This window comes from Schistocerca cancellata, chromosome 2, assembly GCF_023864275.1.
Source record: "Schistocerca cancellata isolate TAMUIC-IGC-003103 chromosome 2, iqSchCanc2.1, whole genome shotgun sequence".
NCBI classification, from domain to species: Eukaryota; Metazoa; Arthropoda; class Insecta; order Orthoptera; family Acrididae; genus Schistocerca; species Schistocerca cancellata.
The window spans coordinates 830,721,545-830,739,093 of NC_064627.1; the positions used below are offsets into that span (position 1 = coordinate 830,721,545).

At 39.5% G+C, this 17,549-nt stretch overlaps 1 protein-coding gene across 1 annotated transcript in view; it reads right to left on the reverse strand.

Moving 5' to 3' along the window:
- LOC126162722 (sialin) overlaps positions 1-17,549 on the reverse strand; it is a 291,443-nt gene that overhangs the window by 1,540 nt on the left and 272,354 nt on the right. The window contains exon 10 of the mRNA XM_049919384.1: positions 3,846-3,931. Within this exon, the coding sequence (XP_049775341.1) occupies positions 3,846-3,931 (86 nt within the window). The remainder of the gene's footprint in view (positions 1-3,845; positions 3,932-17,549) is intronic.

Here is a 17,549-nt window from a genome sequence, read left to right on the forward strand (position 1 = left end):
CACGTGGAATGTTTCCCTCTATATATATATAGAAATTTCCTGTTGCCTCATCAGGAAAGAGGGAAGGAGAGGGGAAGACGAAAGGATGTGGGTTTTAAGGGAGAGGGTAAGGAGTCATTCCAGTATATATATATATATATATATATATATATATATATATATATATATAAAAACAAAGATGATGTGACTTACCAAATGAAAGTGCTGGCAGGTCGACAGACACACAAACGAACACAAACATACACACAAAATTCAAGCTTTCGCAACAAACTGTTGCCTCATCAGGAAAGAGGGAAGGAGAGGGGAAGACGAAAGGATGTGGGTTTTAAGGGAGAGGGTAAGGAGTCATTCCAGTCCCGGGAGCGGAAAGACTTACCTTAGGGGGAAAAAAGGAAGGGTATACACTCGCGCACACACACACACACACACACGTATCCATCCACACATATACAGACACAAGCAGACATATTTAAAGACCATCCATGTATGTGTGGATGGATATGTGTGTGTGTGCGCGAGTGTATACCTGTCCTTTTTTCCCCCTAAGGTAAGTCTTTCCGCTCCCGGGATTGGAATGACTCCTTACCCTCTCCCTTAAAACCCATATCCTTTTGTCTTTCCTTCTCCTTCCCTCTTTCCTGACGAGGCAACCGTTGGTTGCGAAAGCTAGATTTTGTGTGTATGTTTGTGTTTGTTTGTGTGTCTATCGACCTGCCAGCGCTTTTGTTTGGTAAGTCTCATCATCTTTCTTTTTAAATATATTTTTCCCACGTGGAATGTTTCCCTCTATTTTATATATATATAGCCCCCATAGCACACACCCCCCCCCCCCTCACCAATGGAGTATCATATTACATTGGATAAAATGACTTAAGAAATTAGTGAATATATTACTCCAACAGATTCAATCATTTTTTTATAACTATGTAGCAGTATAGGTTGCAATGTATTTCAGACACATTTTAACAAAAGAATAAGAGCAGCAAATAGCTTACTATCTAAACCAATAAATATCATTTAACTTAAAATGGGCGTCTTATTATTTATTAACGCACATTTTTTTTTACCCTGAACATCAAAACAATTACCAAAAACTACTTTAAGCAACGCCAAATTTTACAAATTGTCGGTGGAGGACCCCAACTCTCCTTTTGATAAGCGATATTCCATTCCCCCAACCCCCCCCCCCCCTACCCCATTAGCCCCCCCTTGACCGACTTCTAGAATCGCCCCTGGGCACAGGATGTCTATGTTTCTAGAGCTCTCTATTTTGAGTAGCATCAAGAAACTGCACTCATATCGGATTTAATTTCAGCCAGCAGCAGTCTGCCCAACTCGGTGTTCAAACAGCTCACAGCAGTGTTGACTGAGAGCTGGTCCACACTTGCGTGGTTATTTGCTACTCCTGTTTCATCCAGCTTACCACTAATGCTGTAATTTTTATCTTTAGCCAGGTTGTTTCCTACTCCACCTACAATGATAACCTGATACTTTTTTGTTACAATCCTCTGTCACTTGGCTACGGCTAGCATGTGGCTACACAACACTTGTGACACGGTACTCTGTTCCTGATTTTTCCTTTTTCATCTGGTCTACACTCTTGCCATGGCTGTTACCTAGCAGGAAGACTCTTTTTATTTTTACTCCCTTTTGGTATCGACCTATGCTTAGTGAGGCACACAAGACTTCTAGTGACAAAACTATGATCTACAGATGAATGAGGCTCTTCCCCTCCTACTTCTTATAAAGTTAACTTTACCAGTTCCCATGATCTCTTTTGCCCTTCAACCTATCTGGTTCAAATTTCATGTAATCTAATTCAGCTTGAAAGGCACAAATCTTTTCCTCCTGTTCAGAAATTCTCTTTGTCTGCCTTTTTTTTTTTTTTCTCCAGAGCCTACAGTTCCATGGGAGAGCCTCATTTATTTTCCCATTCCATTATCCAATACAGCTGCCCCAGTGGAATTCCAATCCACAATATACACAGGCAACTCCATGTCTAGACTATCCTATGGCAACACTCATTCATATCATGCATAGCAACACAGATTATAACAGAACTGAATGACTTAACAAATTTTGCTCTGCACAAATTTTATGGTAGGAATTTAAGTCCAGGGAGAACAAATAAAAAATTTGATGTTTGCTGACAACATTGTAATTCTGTCAAAGACAGCAAAGGACATGGAAGAGCAGTTGAACGGAATGGAGAGTGTCTTTAAACGAGGATACAAGGTGAACATCAACTAAAGCAAAATGAGGATAATGGAATGAAGTTGAATTAAATCAGGTGATGTTGAGGGAATTACATTAGGAAATGAGACACTTACAGTAGTCGAAGAGTGTTATTATTTGGGAAGCAAAATAACTGATGTTGACAGAAGTAGAGAGGATAGAAAATGTAGACTGGCAATGGCAAGAAAAGCGATTCTGAAGAAAAGAAATTTGTTGACACTGAATATAGTTTTAAGTGTTAGGAGCATTCGGGAGGAGGATGGTTCAATCCCACGTCCGGCCATCCTGATTTAGGTTTTCTGTGATTTCCCTAAATTGCTCCAGGCAAATGCCGGGATGGTTCCTTTGAAAGGGCATGGCTGAATTCCTTCCCCGTCCTTCCCTAATCCGATGAGACCGATGACCTCGTAGTTTGGTCTCTTCCCCCAAAACAACCCAACCCCAAGTGTTAGGAAGTCCTTTATGAAAGTATTTGTATGGAGCGTAGCCAGGTACGAAAGTGAAATATGGACAATAAATATTTTAGAAAAGAAGAGAACAGTAACTTTTGAAATGTGGTGCTACAGAAGAATGCTGAAGATTAGATTGGTGGATCACATAACTAATGAGGATTTGTTGTTGTTGTTGTTGTTGTTGTGGCCTTCAGTCCAGAGACTGGTTTGATGCAGCTCTCCATGCTGCTCTATCCTGTGCAAGCTTTTTCATCTCCCAGTACCTACTGCAACGTACATCTATTTAGTGTATTCATCTCTTGGTCTCCCTCTACAATTTTTACCCTCCGATACTAAATGTGTGCCACAACTTGACCAGAAGAAGGGATCGGTTGGTACGACATATTCTAAGGCATCAAGAGATCTCCAATTTAGTACTGGAGGGAAGCATGGAGGGTAAAAACTTGCAGATGGAGATCAAGAGATGAATACAATAAGCAGATTCAGACGGATGTAGGTTTCAGTAATTACTCAGAGATGAAGAGACTTGTACAGGGTAGAGTAGCTGCATCAAATCAGTCTTTGGACTGAAGACCACCACCACCACCACCACCACCACCTATCATGAATATTATTTGATGTTAGACAGTGTTATCTATCAGCAGAATATGGGCTACTATGCATGATGTGATTTTACATAATAATTTAAATACAAAACCCTGGATCACAAAATCTTCTATTGCGCTGGGGAAGAAGATATAAAGGCACAGACTTAGGTATAAAATATGATTCATGCAATAACTTTGCCCTATGAAAATTGTTTATTTTTAACTAGTAAGACACACACAGCTACAGGTGGGCGCCAGTGCTACCGAAAAACTAAGGTATAACTTTACATTTCTGCTATAGCAAATAATTAAACATGGTTTCATATAACATAGATTGCGTAGCCACATATCTATAAAGTCAAACCTAAAGCTAAAAACTGGTTCATCCTGATCTGAATATAATTTCCTTCTGGAGCACTGTACCTTCATATTTTAATGCAAATAGTGCACTCATTTTTAAACTATTCATCGCAAGGGAACATTTTAAGGTAACTCAGATGCAGGATAATGATATAATAAATGAACAGAAATTAATAAGATTCTATATGAACTCCAATTCTTCCATACTTACATTTCCTTCAGTGAGGTAGCCCACAAGCACAGGGACAGTAATTCCTGGTATTGTAGCTACAGTATTTGTGATAGCCATCATTGTGCCTGTAACAAAAAAGTCATTATCAATTTCATTTTTTCTAATACAAAAGTATGTCAGAAATAAGCTGCAAAGGCCAAAATACTGCATACCATTTTAAATTTTGTACCCATTTCTTTCTAGAACATGACAGCACATGGAGGCTGAAGACAGCCGATACACAGTATTCTGCAATCAACAGTTTGTATGATGTTGCCAGTGCAAGGTAGCATGTGTGTTTCAGGAGCGTGTCTCACTAAAACTGTACAGTTTAAATTCTTTTTTTTTTTTAGATGAAAAGGTTGTCTACACAGAACACTCATCATGAAATGCATCCTGTATAAGGTAATAAATGTATTTCATGGGAAGCTTTGTTTAATTGGATATAGGGATTCAACAAAGGATAAAGAGTATTCAGAAACAATGGGCATTCTGGTCGCCCTGTTAAGTTTTCTAGTGATGTCACACTGGAACATTTGGAAGCAATGATCTGTGAAAATTTTCATTTGAAAATCAATGACTTGCCATGTGCCCTGGAGTACAGTAGGATAAAATACATGATCCTTTGTAAATGGTTGAATTTTAACAAAGTTTGTTCACACTGATTCCCATGCTGGTTGACTCCAGAGCACAAATGGAACAGAATGACCCTATCCATGCAGCACCTCATGTGATATATATCTAACTGATTTTTCTTTCTGTTTCAATCATGTATGGAGCCTCTTTGTGCACATTAATTGATCTAATCCTGTCTTCATGATCCCTACCAGAGTGATACATGGAGGCAGTAGTATATCATTTATTAGATCCCTCACATAATAATTATCCTTGGAACTTTGTTGAGTAGATTATAGAAGGCTAGATGGTATCTTTATCTTCAAGTGTCTGCCACTTCATGTTTTTCAGTATTTCTATGATACTCTCCTGTGAGTCGCATGCACTTCCACCTTTCATTCTGCCCTTTATATAGTTTCTATATCCCCTGTTAGACCTATTCAGTATATGTCCCACACACTTGTGCAAAATTCTGTGATGGGTCTCAAAAGTGTTTTGTACACAATCGCCTTAGTGAACTGGTACCATTTTCCCAATACGCTGCCAATGAAATGAAGTTTGTCACATGATTCATCTATGACTGGGCCTATGTAATTGTTCCATATCATATCCCTACAGACTACTACCCACATATTAGCATCAGTTGAATGACATCAGTTGTGACTCATGTGTCTTTACATTTTAGAAAGCGCTGGCAGGTCGATAGACACACAAACATACACACAAAATTCAAGCTTTCACAACAAACGGTTGCTTCGTCAGGAAAGAGGGAAGGAGAGGGAAAGACGAAAGGATGTGGGTTTTAAGGGAGAGGGTAAGGAGTCATTCCAATCCCGGGAGCAGAAAGGCTTACCTTAGGGGGGGAAAAGGACAGACATGTCTGCTTGTGTCTGTGTCTGTGTATATGCGGATGGATATGTGTGTGTGTGTGTGCGCGCGCGAGTGTATACCTGTCCTTTTTTTCCCCCTAAGGTAAGTCTTTCCACTCCCGGGATTGGAATGACTCCTTACCCTCTCCCTTAAAACCCACATCCTTTCGTTTTTCCCTCTCCTTCCCTCTTTGCTGACGAAGCAACCGTTTGTTGCGAAAGCTTGAATTTTGTGTGTATGTTTGTGTGTCTATCGACCTGCCAGCGCTTTTGTTTGGTAAGTCTCATCATCTTCGTTTTTACATATATTTTTCCCACGTGGAAGGTTTCCCTCTATTATATTCTTTACATTTTAGAAATTTTAAAGCACATTCAGAATCACGGCACCACTTTAAAAAAATCTTATAAAGATCTACCTGAATATTAGTGCAGTTTCTTCCAAATAGTATTTCATTACAGATAGCTGCATGACCTGTCAAAATAGTGAGGTTACAATTAATATTGCCTGCCAAGTCAACAATATACGACATCTACAGCAAAAGTTACAATCCATTTCCAGGAACACCTGACGTTATTTCTACATCTGTCTATGACTCTCTATCCGAGACAAGATGCTGCCTCCTTACCACGAAATTCTCAATCCAACCACAAATTTTAACTTATTACCCCCCCCCCCCCCCCATGATCATACTTTTGATAATAAGTGTTGGTGTATAACTGAGTCAAATGTATTTTGGGAGTCAATAAATACTGCAGCTATCTGACTCCTTGGATCCATGACTTTTAGGATCTTACATGAGAATAGTGTGAGTTGAGTTTTTCCTGACCAATGTTTCTGGAATCCATGCTGGTTAGCATGGAGGGAGTCATTCTCTTTGAGAAACCTCATTACGTTTGAGCTCAGAATATATCCTAAGATTCTACAGCAGACGCATGACTTCTGCTACGTTTCTTGTAGATGGGTATGACCTGTGCTTTCTTGCAGCTACTGGGCACATTTGTTGCTCGAGGGATTTGTGGTACATTATAGTTAAGAGTCCTGCTATCAATATGATGTTGCACTCCCTCTGGCCTGGATGCATGGAATGATTTGGTAGGGAAGGGTGTCATAAAGTCATTGAATCCTCTCCCGCACAAGCTGGCCCACAACTGCTGTCACTGGTCCTTGATATTCTGGATAATGCGTCTGGAACAGAGTCTATGTCTGAGCTGGTTCCACATACGTTCTCCTGGAACAGATCTGGGGAGCTGGCTGATCATGACAGTAATTCAACATCCATAGATGACCATTGTCCTGTTGAAACATGGCACTGAGATACTGTCACATAAGGAAAAGGAAGGGAAGATAAGGAATTTAATGTTCCATTAAACTGCGCAGTCATTAGATAAGATTGGATTACAAGTGGGCAGAGAAGGAAATCCCTTTTCAAAGGAAACATTCTGGGACTTCCCTGAAGCAATTTAGGGAAGTCATGGAAAACATAAATCTTGTATGGCTGGACAGGGATTTGAACTGTCGTTCTCCCAAATGCATGTCCAATGAAAATATGTCTCTGGTGTACCATTGTGCCATCAGAGTTCTTTCAATCATTACCAGCCAACCCCTGAAGTCATACCCAATTGTTCTCCACAGAATAACACCAGGCATAACACCATAACACTGCTACGTCTCTCCAAAATGTATGAATGGGACATCTCCCCATGTCACCAACATGCTCACTGAGAATGGTCATCTGGGGCAGTGCCAAACCGTGATTCATCGCTGAGCACAATGTGGCACCATTCATCAGTACTGCACGTTTTCGGTCATGGCATCACTCCAAACGCAGCCTACAGATGGGATAGTAATTCCCAAATCTGGCTGCTGCCAGTCTCCAAAGGTGCTGGATGTCGCAGACAGTTGCAGGGAGTCCATTACTCGTTCTCAGATGACAGATGCAGATGTTGAGAGGTTATGGTGTACGTTGTACACAATCCTTCTGTGTGATTGTTAGATGTAGCCAACTTGGATCTTGACAGTAAATACAGGATATATATAGAGTCTGGGAACATTTTAAATTATTTATTGCACAAGAACCAAACATTGTACAGATATCAACATATGTCATTTTGAAGAGTAACCCTGAAAGTTTTTTTTCATGTATACCATCACAGAGTAGCTTGGTAATTTGCCGATAGTCAGCACTAGTCGCAAATATGGCAAGTTCAGGTGTGGAGCGAGCTTTCTGTGTGTTGGAGTTCACCAAAAACAAGTGTGCTGCAGCTGTTCAACGGATGTTTAGAACCAAGTATGGTAAGTCACCAACAAGGAAGGCCAGTTACCACTGGTACAACAAATCTGTTACGACAGGTTGCTTGTGCCCAGCAAAGAGAAGCGGATGTCCCAATGTGAGTGAAGTGAATGTGGAGCATGTACGAGAGACATTCCTAAGAAGTATAAAAAAAAAATTGGTGCGTCGTGCATCTTGTGAACTCGAAATGGCTCCAATGACTGTGTGGAAAGTCCTGCGACGGAAGCTGTCTATGAAACCATTCAAATTGGAGCTAGTGTAGAAGCTTCATGATGACGACAAAGACAAGCATTTTGAGTTTTGTTCGCATTTGCAACAACTGAATGAGGATGGGGATAGCATTGTTGATCGCTTAATTTTTAGTGACAAAGCCACTTTTCACACTAGTAGGAAAGTGAACAGGCATAACTGTCAAATCTGGGGTACAAAGCCTTCACATGAATGCACTGAATTTGAGTGTCATTCCCCAAAGGTAAATGTTTTTTGTGCCTTGTCGCTTCAAAAACTGTACGGGCCATTCTTCTTTGCCAAGAGCACTGTGACTGGATATTCCTACTTGCACATGTGGCTGATGCCTCAAATGCAATCAGACTCTCTGTTCATCTTTCAGCAAGATGGGACTCCGCCCCATTTTCATTGTGAAGTTTGTGGGTACCTGAACACGGAGCTGCCATACCGATGGATCGGCCATGCTGCAGAAGGGGACAGCTGTTTCATGAAATGGACTCCCTGACCACCAGATCTCACTCCGTGTGACTTTTTTCTGTGGGGATACATTAAAGTTCTCATGTATGTACTGCCTCAACCACGTGATGTAGCACAGCATTGGGAGAGAATATGGGAAGCAACTGCCACAGTCGACGATGCCATGCTGGGACGGGCATGGCGAGAATTAGATTACCGTAAAGACGTCTCATGGTTCGCATATCAAATGTTTGCAAAACAATTTTGCAGAGTTTCTCTTTAACATGCGATATGTATGACATCTGTACAATGTTTAGTTCTTCTGCAATAAATAATTGAAAGTGTTCCCTGACTGTATGTTCACCCTGTATGACTGCCCTCATGTTCCCTTAAAGTCAAACAATTTGACCAGCTGGACAAATGGAGACCCACAATGAAGACTCATTCAAACACTGTCAGGTGCTGACAAAGCTGTCTCTCATGAGTATAGGGCATCTCTGTGTCTTTCAAAGTGATCGCTGAGCATCCGATGCAGTTCACATCCATCATATACCTTACCACCCATTATATAACATTAAATGTGAACAACACTAATGTATTTGTGTGCCAATTTTGGCAGCTTGAAAATATTAATCAGTGCATGCGAATATTCAGAACAGCTATTGTGTGTTGGTAAAAGTCAGAGCCACTAAGTGCATGTATATTATCTCTGCTCTGCTTCTTACCTAATGTATGGTATAATTATCATTCTGGTTGAGGACTCTCATCCAGTAACTGGAGGAGAAAGAATCAAGTATTGAAAATTAGCCGTACTGTAATATATGAATAGGACAAAATAAACCCACAAATCATATTAGTGAGAACTGAAGTAAGAATATTATTTTTTGGTTTTATTAATTAACATTTCCATCACAGTTACATATAATATTTCTGTTGGTGCCTAGTTTTGAACATCGTCATTCATTCTCAACCCATTACCTTTACATTAGAAGATACGATGTTATTAACAAAGCATGAAATACAACATTTTCAATCATTTTGTGTGCACAGATTACAGCAGTGCAATAAATCTTTAATGACATACATTATACATTTATTTTTACACCAGATCAATATAACAAATGTTATTTGACTGTGTTACTTGATGGGCATCTTTAGTTGTTTATACATAAAAAATTGACAGGTACCTTAAGTTGTTTATTGTGTGTTCATATGCTCTGTCTCTCAGAGACCGTAATGTTACAACTAAATATGTAGATATTGTATTGATAAAGGTCTCTGTCATTATTGCACTAGTTTATAAATTATTGATATGTCATTAGCTAAATGATTTACTATATCATTACTCATTTTTAAAAATGAGCAAAAATTATTGTAATTAAATTCAGACTGTTTGTTTGTCAATTTGTCCAGCTCTTTTATTTTCCATTTATGTATTTCCCATTCTTCAAGTATGTGTAACTTCATTTCTTTAGGTGTGATGTGTAAAATTTTCTAGTATTTTCAACATTACATGCTGTATGTTTTGTGCTTGGCAAATGGTGGCTAAAAGCAGTCTTATTGTTTGGGCTGCTATGTTCTTTGTACCTAGTTATAAAATTCTGATCAGATTGGTCTGTATAAAAATGATAATATGTTCCACATTGTAATCTATACACACCAGATGCATAATACTTTATTTCATTTTTTACAGTTTTATGTTTTACTTTAAACTTTAATTGACTTGCTGTTTGAAATGCTATTTTTTTCTGCTTAGGGAAAGCATGTGCTAACTTTTCCATAATACAGCCATAATATTTCAATTTAATAAACTGTTTTCCTTCTTCACACCGTCCACCCCCTCCCCCCCCCCCCCCCCTCTGTTTCACACACACACACACACACACACACACACACACACACACACACACACACACACACACAGAGAGAGAGAATTCAATTGGAAATATTTGCTGTACAAAATTACATCAACACATGCTATGACAAACATATCTAACTATCAGAAAAGTGCTTTGCCTTTTAAGTGTAAAGAAGAGGAATTTTGGATGAAATGTGAAATTAGTGAAGCCTACGGACTGAAAGACAGCCTGTCAATTTTTAAAAGCTTCATTGAACATTACTAGCAGTATCATTGTTTTTACAGTTTATGGTTTTTAATAATAAAGTTGATCAAGTAATATTTACATTATGAGATTGAGTTACATGAGAGACATAGCAATAAAATTAATAAATTGATCATGAGTGATGAAGACAAGAAAACACTAGACACTTAACACAAGACAAACTCGCCGTTTTGCTAGTAGGGTAGAAAACGTAGATAATATAGGATTTTCTAAAGAGGAAGAGGCTATGTTGTAGAAAGATATGAAATATATCCCCACTGAAGCAATAACAGAAAATAACATAGCCGATATGATAGCTGAGAAAGACAGTCGATGCACAAATGAAAGCGGTGCATGTTGAAGAAGCAGAGATAGTGGTCCAGGCTCACAAACTCATTACCAAAGAAACACAAAAACACACAGTAATAAAATACTCAAGAACAGTAAACTTATTGCTAGCATTAATTGTAAGGTAAATGAAAGTAAAACAATAACAATAAGAGCTGATAAAGATAGTTCTCTCTGTCACAGAACATGATTACAATACAAACGTACTACAGTTTTTTTGTAAAGAATGTTACTGCAGAAGTTGACAGAGACCCAACAAAATCATTTCGAGCCACCCTTAAAAAAAAAGCTGACAGCAAGCTATTTATGTCACTTTTACATAACATACAAAGACTACTAGCACAAAGAGTGTGCACCCCCCCCCCCCCCACACACACACACACCAGTCAATGCCTTAATAAAGATTCACAAAGAGAATAAAAGTATGCATATTATTATTGATGGAAGAGACATTCCAATTGCAGAATTAAATAGGTTTTTGTATAAAAAAGCTATTCAGATTTTCAGTTAATTTTTTAATATAATTTAATTTCCTATGTAGTAGGGTAACTTTTAGATGAAACTTTACAAATAAGAAGAAGAAATTTAATATGCAATGGCACTATGGGAAAGGGTGAACTAACAGAATTTCTTGAACTGTAGGAATTTAGACCCAGTTTTAATTACTTTGAATTTGGTGAGGAACTGTGCCAAAAGAAGTATGGTTCAGCCATGGACAGTCACCTCACTGGGTTACTGATGGACAGATTTATCAATAATATAGAGATGGTGGTGTTTCAGAATAACCCACTGTTGATGCAGAAGATAGTTATGTGCAAAAGTTACATAGATGATATAATTATTGTTATAAAGGGAGGGGAGAAGGATGTGCATGCCATGCACATGAATTTTACCCAGCAATATCACTTAAGAGAAAGAGTCCTAAAGGGAAATTAATTTCAGAGACTTAATAGTAACAAGGGCAGCAAATGAGTTAAAAATTTTCCATTTATCATAAACAAGCACACTTGGGTGCAGTAATAAGGGATGACTCCAACAACCCACCACAAGATAAAAAGATGTATTTCTTTGCTGTGGTAGGTTGCCTATGAAAGCTTCCATTGGATGGCTAATTATGCAAACAAGTAGCAGTAGCCAACGGTTTTAACATTATTACAGTGAAGTACTAAATAGCATTTCAAACAGCAGATCAATTAAGATTTATACAAATATATAAAATTGTAAAAAATGAAATAACATGTATTAAGCATCTGGTGTGCGTTAATTACAATGTTGAAAATGTGATCATTTACATACAAGTCAAACTGCTTGGAATTCTATGACTAAATACAGGTACTCTTCATGAAGAAATGGTGAAAAAAAGACAATTCAATTGTAATACTACAAGGTTTGTTAAAACCCCTTTACCTAGGTTTTGACATCTTTAAACATCTTCTTCAGAAGAATCAGTGATTTTACACATAAAATGGTTAACATTATATACACCTATATACTACGTATATAGGTATAAAATAAAAGTGAAACAAATCACTGACTTACAAAGAATTTCTACACTCGCTTGTTACGTAATGTTGTAAACGTATGTTAAATGTATGGCCATTTGTCACAAATGGAGATCAAGTTCATCTCCATAAAATAATAAAACCACAAAATGTCACTGTCACTAGAAAGTGCTTCACAAACGCAACTAGTGAACTGACATTGCTCTGATGTCTCTTGAGTTGAGGAAAATTTAGGGTGTGTGAGGGCAGTGTATGTGTAAGCATGGGATATGAACACAAAAGTTTGGGAAAGAATAGCACTGAGAAAACTAGAATACCATTAAATTATTAAAATAGTGATATACAGAAGAAGGGAAGACTTAGTGCCAGTATAGTAGTATAAGAAGATAGACATGCGGCATTTTATTTTGTTATTGGCCAAAAATTGTATGGAACTATTGAATTATGTCAAAAGTAAGCAACTACATGATTTAAATAATGAAATCATCACCAGCGACTTATTTTTTGCTGCTTAGCACAACACTTTTTGGGAATTTATTCTCATTTTCAAGTGCATTTGTGCATTCATTTACATGAATATGTTTGGTGATGTTTGCATGTGTGGTTTTCTGCCTCTTTTGCATCTTTTTGAAGTTAGACTGCAAATGAAACATAAGACAAAATGAATTTTTAAGGATTTTAAAGTGCTTTTGTTAGAAATGATTTTTTGTTTGTCTACTTATGGATATTGTGCCTCCTCCATTATACAGAATATCACCCACATGCAAATCATCACTTGCAATGTTCGTTTACAAAACATGCTAAAAAGAGGATTACATTATATGTATATATAAGGTTCCATATAAAAAACGTATTTTTTGCCACTACTGTCTACTAAATTATCAATTAAAGTTTCTTTCTAATGAGAAAATGTACATATTTATGAAAATTGTCACAGTTATCAGGTGCCGGAGAAACATTTGAAGAAATTAATTGATTCACTGTCTAGCTTTACATTGAGAATTTTTTCTCCTTGCTCTTTGTGATGCACAAAAATTTCAAGCTCCTCCATCAAATCCGTTGTATGAGATTTTTGGAAGTGATGGAGTATCTGAAGATCTTCTGTGTTTTCGAACAGATGTCCAGTGTTTCTTAAGTGTGTATTGCTGATTTTGAAAATTCCTGCCAGTTTGTCCTATGTAGTAGCTTGAACAAGTTTTACATGTTATTTTGTATATTCCTGAGTCTGAGAATTTATCTTTTTTGTTGTTTAAGGTGTGGACTAGTTTCTGTTGTTTGCTGTTTGTGGAGAAAGCTACTTTCAATTTATGTGACCTAAGTAGTATACAATTTTATCCCGCCGATATATACTCAATAATACGTAATAATACGTAACCCACTTCCAAACCATAACCAAATTTTTTTTTTTTTTTTTACACAAGTTCACCACAGGATCAACATAGCCCAGCTCTAACCAACCCTTTTTCGCCTTTTTTCACACCAGATCTCCATTTGCTTTCTAGTTTTACCTTTATCTCTCCCCATATATTTTTATATTTATTTTCATTTTCATTTCAGCCTCGTGTTCCACTTTCCACCTTCTAGTACCATGTCACCCTCACAACACCTCCACAACGACCCCATTAAGTTTTATTTACATTCCCTCCGCAAACATGCCTTCGCCCTAGCCAGATTACACTCCCATATTTTATTTTCTCAGGCTTGTCTGACATTTGGCATCACCCCCAAAGGCCTCACACTTAAAGTTCCCATCTCTGGCTGCAACCCTTCTTTCCATCAGTCCCTATACCAGTTCCAAACCGAACAATCCATTGCCCTCACCCACCTAATCCTTCACCTACACATCCACTCAGCCAATCAACACACCCATCAACTCCTGTCCCTAATAAAAGTCCTCAATCTTTCCTCTCCCACATCCACACCGGTTGTTCAGAGCATCCTCCTACAGGCCAACCGCAAATTAGAAAAGCATGCCACCCTCCACCTTAAAAAACTATCCAATCTCCTGGTTTCCCACCTCCGGAAAGGCAACTCACTCACCCTTCACAACCTTTCCAGCAAACCTCAACCTCCTCTCATTGCACACAAACCCAGTCTCTCCCATCTACTCAATCTCCCACTTCCAGCTCCACTCCCTCCAAAACCTCAAAATTCCAATCAACACACTCTGGAACCACAACACCCCAATTCAGTAGTTAACCTCTCCTCCAAACCTCTCTCCCAATCCGAAACCTCTGTCCTATCCAAAGGCCTCACCTTCAGCCCCACTCCCAGATTTAACCAAACAGCCCTTGTCAAAGATTTACTGTCCTACACCCGTACTCTCTGCTGGAAATATCACTTTGCCACGAAGAAAAATGATCCTAATCCTACTCCTAATGATCCAACTCCCCAAGATACTATCCAAATTGAACCATGCCTGGAACAGTTCCGTCCTCCGTCACAGCGGGACCCACCTCCTCTTCCTCAAAATCACCCTCTCCAAACCTTCCAGGAATTTCTGACTTCCAGCCTTGCCTCTCAATCCTTCTTAAAAAACCTCAATCCTACTCCCAACATCACCACTGCTGAAGCCCAAGCTATGCGTGATCTGAAGGCTGACCAAAAAGTTTGCCATGGTAATCCCATTCCTGATGTCCAGGCGGAGCTTCAAGGAATCCTCAGAACCTTAGGCCCCCTACAAAACCTTTCACCTGACTCCATCAACCTCCTGACCCCACCAACACCCCGCACCCCTACCTTCTACCTTCTTCCCAAAATTCACAAACCCAATCATCCCGGCCGTCCCATTGTAGCTGGTTACCAAGCCCCCACAGAACGCATCTCTGCCTACGTAGATCAACACCTTCAACCCATTACATGCAGTCTCCCATCCTTCATCAAAGACACCAACCACTTTCTCGAACGCCTGGAATCCCTACCCAGTCTGTTACCCCCGGAAACCATCCTTGTAACCATTGATGCCACTTCCTTATACACAAATATTCCACATGTCCAGGGCCTCGCTGCGATGGAGCACTTCCTTTCACGCCGATCACCTGCCGCCCTACCTAAAACCTCTTTCCTCATTACCTTAGCCAGCTTCATCCTGACCCACAACTTCTTCACTTTTGAAGGCCAGACATACCAACAATTAAAGGGAACAGCCATGGGTACTAGGATGGCCCCCTCGTACGCCAACCTATTCATGGGTCGCTTAGAGGAAGCCTTCTTGGTTACCCAGGCCTGCCAACCCAAAGTTTGGTACAGATTTATTGATGACATTTTCATGATCTGGTCTCACAGTGAAGAAGAACTCCAGAATTTCCTCTCCAACCTCAACTCCTTTGGTTCCATCGGATTCACCTGGTCCTACTCTAAATCCCATGCCACTTTCCTTGACGTTGACCTCCACCTGTCCAATGGCCAGCTTCACACGTCCGTCCACATCAAACCCACCAACAAGCAACAGTACCTCCATTACGACAGCTGCCACCCATTCCACATCAAACGGTCCCTTCCCTACAGCCTAGGTCTTCGTGGCAAACGAATCTGCTCCAGTCCGGAATCCTTGAACCATTACACCAACAACCTGAAAACAGCTTTTGCATCCCGTAACTACCCTCCCGACCTTGTACAGAAGCAAATAACCAGAGCCACTTCCTCATCTCCTCAAACCCGGAACCCTCCACAGAAGAACCCCAAAAGTGCCCCACTTGTGACAGGATACTTTCCGGGACTGGATCAGATTCTGAATGTGGCTCTCCAGCAGGGACACGACTTCCTCAAATCCTGCCCTGAAATGAGATCCATCCTTCATGAAATCCTCCCCACTCCACCAAGAGTGTCTTTCCGCCGTCCACCCAACCTTCGTAACCTCTTAGTTCATCCCTATGAAATCCCCAAACCACCTTCCCTACCCTCTGGCTCCTACCCCTGTAACCGTCCCCGGTGTAAAACCTGTCCCATGCACCCTCCCACCACCACCTATTCCAGTCCTGTAACCCGGAAGGTGTACACGATCAAAGGCAGAGCCACGTGTGAAAGCACCCACGTGATTTACCAACTGACCTGCCTACACTGTGAAGCGTTCTATGTGGGAATGACCAGCAACAAACTGTCCATTCGCATGAATGGACACAGGCAGACAGTGTTTGTTGGTAATGAGGATCACCCTGTGGCTAAACATGCCTTGGTGCACGGCCAGCACATCTTGGCACAGTGTTACACCGTCCGGGTTATCTGGATACTTCCCACTAACACCAACCTGTCAGAACTCCGGAGATGGGAACTTGCCCTTCAGCATATCCTCTCTTCTCGCTATCCGCCAGGCCTCAATCTCCGCTAATTCCTAATTTCAATCTGCCGCCGCTCATACCTCACCTGTCTTTCAACATCATCTTTGCCTCTATACTTCCGTCCCGACTGACATCTCTGCTCAAACTCTTTGCCTTTACAAATGTCTGCTTGTGTCTTGTATGTATGGATGGATATGTGTGTGTGTGCGAGTGTATACCTGTCCTTTTTTCCCCCTAAGGTAAGTCTTTCCGCTCCCGGGATTGGAATGACTCCTTACCCTCTCCCTTAAAACCCATATCCTTTTGTCTTTCCTTCTCCTTCCCTCTTTCCTGACGAGGCAACCGTTGGTTGCGAAAGCTAGATTTTGTGTGTATGTTTGTGTTTGTTTGTGTGTCTATCGACCTGCCAGCGCTTTTGTTTGGTAAGTCTCATCATCTTTCTTTTTAAATATATTTTTCCCACGTGGAATGTTTCCCTCTATTATATTCATATATATATATATATATATATATATATATATATATATATATATATATATATATATATATATAATGTAATCCAAATCACTGCAACAACTCTGACTGTGTACAGTCTCTTTGTGAAGCTATATCGCCATAATATCTTTGCAGCATAAACAGTATAAGTGATGATCTGCATGTGCGTTATATTCTGTACAATGGACAAGGCACAAAACCTTTAAGTAAACAAACAAAAATACCACTTCTAAAAATAGCATTTAAAAACCCTTAAAAATTCATTTTGTCTTATTTTTCGATTGCAGTCTAACTTTGAAAAGATGCAAAAGAGGCAGAAAATCACATATACAGACACCACCAAACATATTCATGTAAACAAATGCACTTGAAAATGAGAATAAATTCTTAAAAGTGTTATGCTAAGCTTAAAAAAATACAGTTTTTATTATCTAAATCATGAATCACACACTTGCAGACTTTCCTAAACCATTTAAAGTGAACGAAATTAAAATAACTTAAGGTACATTATTTGTAAGTGA